We start from the raw sequence: 5,972 nt of genomic DNA, 5'->3' as shown, positions 1-5,972 counted from the left end.
GTACCTCAGGTTTGGGCTTTGAGCTTCCCTCTGGATGCCATTCCTTCCATTTCCACTGGTGGAAGCGGGTTGGCTGTGGAGCCAGGACATGGGTGAAGCGCTGCCCTCCTCCCCAGCAGCCTCCATCCCGCTCCGAGCCCATCTCCTGCTACTCAAGGAGTCTCCATTGGAAACCCAGCTCTGGTTAAAGCATGAGGAGCAAAGGAGGAGGTGGGGAATGGCACTGAACGTGGCTCTGTAAGCCCCAGGAGCAGGGAGTGTGGCAGCAGCCCTGCTCCCAGCTTCCCCTGAGAGCTCCAGGTCTCAGCTTTGGCAATGCTCACACTGATAACACACTGACCCAACATGTGACACAGGCCTGAGAGTCTCGAGGTTATTGCTACTGTGTAAGACAGGCTGGCTTCAGCCCTGAGGCCAGGGACTCTGAGCGCATCCTTGGCAGGTCACTCTGAGGAATCAGACTTACATTAAGAGCAGAGGCAAAGGACTAATCCCTCCTGTTCAACTGGCTCATCCTGGGGTGCTCCAGCCAGACAGCAAGGCAGGGCAGCTGGGGAGACACCACCAGACACCATCCTTTCATCATAAGGTTCTCTTTGATCAAGAGCTTGGCTTTCTCATCAGCCCCAGGCCCAATGCCCTCTGGCTTGCTCTCCACACAGGCTTGGAATGACTGCACAGAGCAGGCACCAACCACTGCTTCAGTTCCAGGTCCATGGGGAAGGGAGTGAGGTCTGCACATCTTCACCCACCCCACAACAGCCAGTACCAGGTGACAGACAACAGGATGCTGAGGAGAAGGGGGTATTTGAAGGTGACTGAGGAAAAGGAGGAAACGCAGAGATGGAGAAGTCCAAGAGGAGCCCCCAGCCCTCCCACAGGGCTGGAGGAGGTGGGAAAGCTGTTTTCCTCTCTCTGGTCACGGGGACCAGTTCAACCGCGTATCACACTTTAGCCACACTTCTGTAACAGGCTGCCTGGCCCAGAGCCCCACAGAAAGCAGCACTCTCAGGCCAGAACATCAGCACAGACTGACCTGGAGCTATCCCCCTACTACCTGTCCTGCCCCATCCAGAGCTTAGAAGGGCCAGAGAAGCATCTCTCACACCAAAGCCAGTCCTGCAAAGCACTCGTATCCCAGATGTGCTCTTCAAAGCACACCAAGGAAGTCAACAGACCACATGCACCATCCTGGAACCAGCCACAAGCAAGCCAGGGCCAGTTTAATGCCACAGAATCCAACCAGAACATGGGCATCTTCCAGTCCCTTCACCTCTTCTTTTAACCTGATGGCCCCAGGTCTCACGATGCTTTCAAACCCCCACACTAAGCCTTCCAGAGACATGTACCTGCTGTTCCAGCTGCCTCTGCAGGCTCAGGTTATGCTGCAACACACAAAGGACAGGGCAGCAAAGGAAAGGGAAGTGGCTCATGAGAAGTGTAATGACAATCTGAGGTATTCAAAGCACAGGGAGAAGCAGGGAAGTTCTATGCTCTCTGGCACAAGCTGAAAGGGACTCAGCAGTAGACTCCCAGCTCTGTAAGAGGCTATTGGAAGCATGCAGACTGCCCTGAGCCATACCCAAGCTGGTGGATGGACTTTCCTGCCTTTCTGGGCTCCCCAGCAGGACGGGATGAATTTGCCCTGCCACAGAGCGTTCCTCTGTGCACCTCCTCAGAGGAGCATCAACACCTTCCTGTCACCAATGGGGTGCTGTGGCACCCGACGTCCCCAGGAGGAACCCCACACCTCCACTTGGAAACATGTGCTACAGGAGAGTCGTGCAACAGGGAAATGACAGCTCCTTCGTGGAGATTGAGGAGAGCTGAGGAAGCATCTGATGACTTCTGCCAAGACGAAGCAACCAGGTGATCAGAGAGAACCTTACAAGGTGTATCTGCTTGTGCTCCTGAACCAGGAGGCAGGGTTTGCCTGGTGGCTTGACGTGATGATGAATGGAAGGTGACCACACCTCCCTCTCCTCTCCTGACTGCATTCCCACCTACCAGACTGCAGCAAGGGAGAGAGCAGGCAGCTTTGGGAGCCCTGCCGCTGGGAGATGCCACCAACAGAACAAAAACAGAAGGAAAAGAAGCTTCAAGAGGAGCTGTTACAATGGAGTGGAGTTGCCACCTTCCCTGGAAAACACCTCCCAGAGTGCCATGCCTCCACCTCGCTGGATCAGTCACAGTCTCTTCCTCTGGGTGCCCATGGAATGGGGATTTCAGAGCTGCCATCACCGCAAATGAAGTGTGAGAACAATGGTCACAATCACCCCCAAGAAGAGGACAAAGGGCAGCCAGGTCTTCACAAACCCCCCTATGCTGAAAAACAGGAAAGAGGGGAAGGGTTTAAACATGGGAAATCAGCAGAGAAACACAAAAGGGAGCTTTTCCAGCTTCAATTCACATTAAATACTGACACCTTTCAAACCTGCACAGAAAGGAGTGGTGACAGGAGAGCACCAAAACTTAAACCCTGTTATCACAGCCCTCATTCTGCGGACTGCTGCTGTGTTTAACCAAGACAACAGGGAAGAGAAACCAGTAACCCTTGGAGACACGCCATTCTGTGACCCTATGTTCTGACCTACGCCAGCCAAAAGACAACACAAGGGTGAGATTTGCTTTAGCCAGCATTTCCCAAATTCCAAGCACCATCAATCAGCTCCCAGATGCAGTATTTTGGGAGCAGCATCTGGTGCAACCCAGCAAGCACTCTTCATTCTCCTCCTAAGAACAGGCAGCAGGCAGCGACAGTCTCACCTACCAGCAACACCCCCCCACATGTTGTGGGGGAGAGATGGTTCTTCCTTTGCCACAGGACAGGCTGAAGCTTTAGAGGGCTGGGAAGAAGCAAAGAAACAACTCCTTTGACTGCTGAATCTGGGCTGCTCCTCAACTCACCTCACATACTTCCCATAGAGCAGGGAGAAGAAGCAGAGTTTCACCATGTTCCAGGAGGTGCTGTTATCATATCTCATCAAGTTTAAGGCCAGAGCTACATGAGAATGGCAGTTATCACAACAGAGGTTGTGCTGGAACAGAGAAAGGGGCACAGTGTTAGAAATCCTGTCCTTGAGGCTTCCCACTTCCACACCCTGTACCCGTACAGAGCCACAGGTCTCACTCCTGCAGCAAGGACCTGAACTCTGCGGGGATATTCCTCCACACACAGCCAGGACAACATCACTGGAGCCATACCATTCGGTGCTTGTACTCCTCTGAGGCATCATGTACAGCCGTGTCCCAAGCATTGGAACCAGTGGAGTACACTTTGCTTGGATCCAGTTTCCAGTACCTAGAAGGGTGAAAAGAGATCCCTTTAGCATCACTGCTTCACCTTCACAACTTCCTGCTCTTTGCAGCAGCAAGATGCTTAATGGACTTAGAGAAATCCATGGTCTCGAGAGTCATCAAATCCCCGCCTGCTCTGGGTTGAAGGGACCTTAAAGCTCCTCCAGCTCCAACCCCTGCCACGGGCAGGGACACCTTCCACTAGAGCAGGTTGCTCCAAGCCCCTGTGTCCAACCTGGCCTTGAACACTGCCAGGGATGGGGCAGCCACAGCTTCTCTGGGCACCCTGTGCCAGCGCCTCAGCACCCTCACAGGGAAGAGCTTCTGCCTCAGAGCTCATCTCAGTGTTCCCTCTGCCAGGTTCAAGCCATTCCCCTTGTCCTGTCCCTACATCCCTTGTCCAAAGCCCCTCTCCAGGTCTCCTGGAGCCCCTTTAGGTACTGGAGCTGCTCTAAGGTGTCCCCTTCAGGAGCCTTCTCTTCTCCAGCTGCCCCAGCCCAGCTCTCTCAGCCTGGCTCCAAGCCCTTGGAGCACCTTTGTAGCCAAGAGAGAACATGCAGAGCTCTGGAGCACAGACAAAGCTCTGGACTGCTTTCACGTCCCAGGACAGGAAACCTTCTGGCCATACAAAGCACAAACCTGCTCTGACAGACACACAAAACCCAGGCACCTCTCCTCCTCCACCCAAAAACCATTAATGGGATGTGAGTGATGAGTTTATTAGCACAGTGCAGGCAGGATTTACTTGGAGCACTTGTTGTTAACACTATCTTAACATGTGTTAACCTTTTGTTTCCTTTTCCTTAATAAAGGCTCCACACAGCTCTTATTATTAACACTATTACGCTGCTGGCACCTCTAAACATATTTCATTTACTGTGTTGTCTTGAAAAGCAGAGACACAGCAGCCATCCACTTGAATTAGGGCATCTGAGCAACAAGAAAAGCAACATTATACCATGAATTAAAGGATTTCTGCAGGTTACCTGGTTAGTTTAATAAGAACTAACAAAAGCACTTACTTCACTGGCTTCCCAAATGCCATGTTGTCTTCCTAGAAAAGAGGAAAACTGTCTCAAGAGGATAGAAGCCAGCACAAGATTCATGACATGCCTCTTGCTGGAAGAGGCTTGTCAGGAGCCCATGTCCCAGCCCACCACCACTTAGTGATGAAGCTGTCATGTTGCCTCAGCAGTCTCTTATTTGTGTGTCTGGATTTAGGTTTCAGTTGTTTTCATACTTCTCTCTGGGCATGGGTATATTCGTACTCTATACATGGTGACGCCATCCAGCTATATAGTAGAAGTAATTTGTTCCCTAACTTTTCCTTGTTTTTAACTGTTAATACTTTGTTAAATGTCCCAATCTATTCAGAGTATTAATTATCCCAAATTAAAACTCCCTTACTTTTAAAATCCACTGGACTATAAAGCAGTTTAGAGGATTAGCCCATACCTGATGCTAAGCAGCAGGATTGTTACTATGCTGAGGAATTTGGAAGGCAGCTTCTACTCCTCGCATTCCTGTAATTACCAGTGAAGATGAGACGCTGACCAAGCTCAGCTTCTGCTCGAGCACCTGCATCCATCATGTACTCACTGAGTATCCATCATGTACTCACTGAGTATCCATCATGTACTCACTGAGACGAAGTACGGCCCCGCGAAGTCCCGAATGACTCCGGTCGATGTGCAGATCCCCATGTGGCCGATGATCGGGAAGAGCCATCTATGGAGGCAACAAACCAACCATCACCTGAGGTATGAGCCCCCTGATCACACCAAGGGCACGCAATGTGCTGCCAGGAGCCTGCTGGAGCAGCCAGCTGCATGGCATGGGACAGACAGGCACGTCAGCGCCTTATACCTGGCTGAGAGCTTGCACAGCAAAGCAGATGTAAGCACCCCAGGGAGAAACCAGGCTTCCTGCCTCCAGGAAGAGCATTCCCTCCCCTAAACGATACCGTTGGTTCAAAGACTTTCTCCTCCCCACCCGCACAAGGGTTTACCAGCCAGAAGGTACGGCTGGATATACCGCTGTCACAGCACTGTCACAGCACTGCCACCTTCAGAGGGGACACTTCTTCCTTCTCCGAATTCTCCTCTCAAGACTGTCTTTCAAGTCTCCAAGGATGCCAGGAAGTGTCAGAGGGAGAAAACGGACCTACTATTGAGTCTAAGGAAATTCATACCGCTGACAGTCCTGCTGTAAAACCAAGTTGAGAGGAAGATAGCACTATTCCACCAGGGAATGAACCCCCAGATATGATGCCACATGAAGCAGGACAGCTCTCTTCAGCAGTCCCAGTGGGAAATAAGGAGGATAAAAGCTTCTGAAAAGAAGACAAAGGTGGGAATTTTAAGCCACTGAAAAGAGGTAAAACCAAAGCTGGTTTGGAGCCGGATGGGACACAGCAACAGGGGAGCTGCAGCTCCTCCTCGCACGGAGGTTTAACAGTGCCATTCCCAACCCTGGCACCCACACACCACGTCTTGTACCTGACTTTCCGCTCTGGCTCAGCCAACGCCATCACCTCATTGGCACCGGAGGGGCAGAGCAAGGACAAAACGGAGCCTCCTCGTTGCCAAAGCCACATTTTGACTTATCGCACAACCACAGGAAAACCGGGCAGTTCTCTTGGGGCTCGACGAGGCAAATCGCCTCCTAACCCGCTA

At 51.8% G+C, this 5,972-nt stretch overlaps 1 protein-coding gene across 1 annotated transcript; it reads right to left on the bottom strand.

Moving 5' to 3' along the window:
* Positions 1-2,237: 2,237 nt before the first annotated feature.
* TMEM222 (transmembrane protein 222) lies at positions 2,238-5,827 on the bottom strand. The gene is made up of 6 exons (XM_010019799.1): positions 5,796-5,827; positions 4,941-5,025; positions 4,320-4,351; positions 3,205-3,301; positions 2,908-3,038; positions 2,238-2,325 (listed from the first exon to the last, which is right to left on the bottom strand). The coding sequence occupies exons 1-6, from the start codon at positions 5,825-5,827 to the stop codon at positions 2,238-2,240; spliced, it is 465 nt and encodes a 154-aa protein (XP_010018101.1).
* Positions 5,828-5,972: the final 145 nt, after the last annotated feature.

The sequence above is a fragment of the Nestor notabilis genome, unplaced genomic scaffold, assembly GCF_000696875.1.
Source record: "Nestor notabilis isolate BGI_N333 unplaced genomic scaffold, ASM69687v1 scaffold35668, whole genome shotgun sequence".
NCBI lineage: Eukaryota > Metazoa > Chordata > Aves > Psittaciformes > Psittacidae > Nestor > Nestor notabilis.
This window is presented reverse-complemented; position numbering and strand designations above follow the sequence as displayed.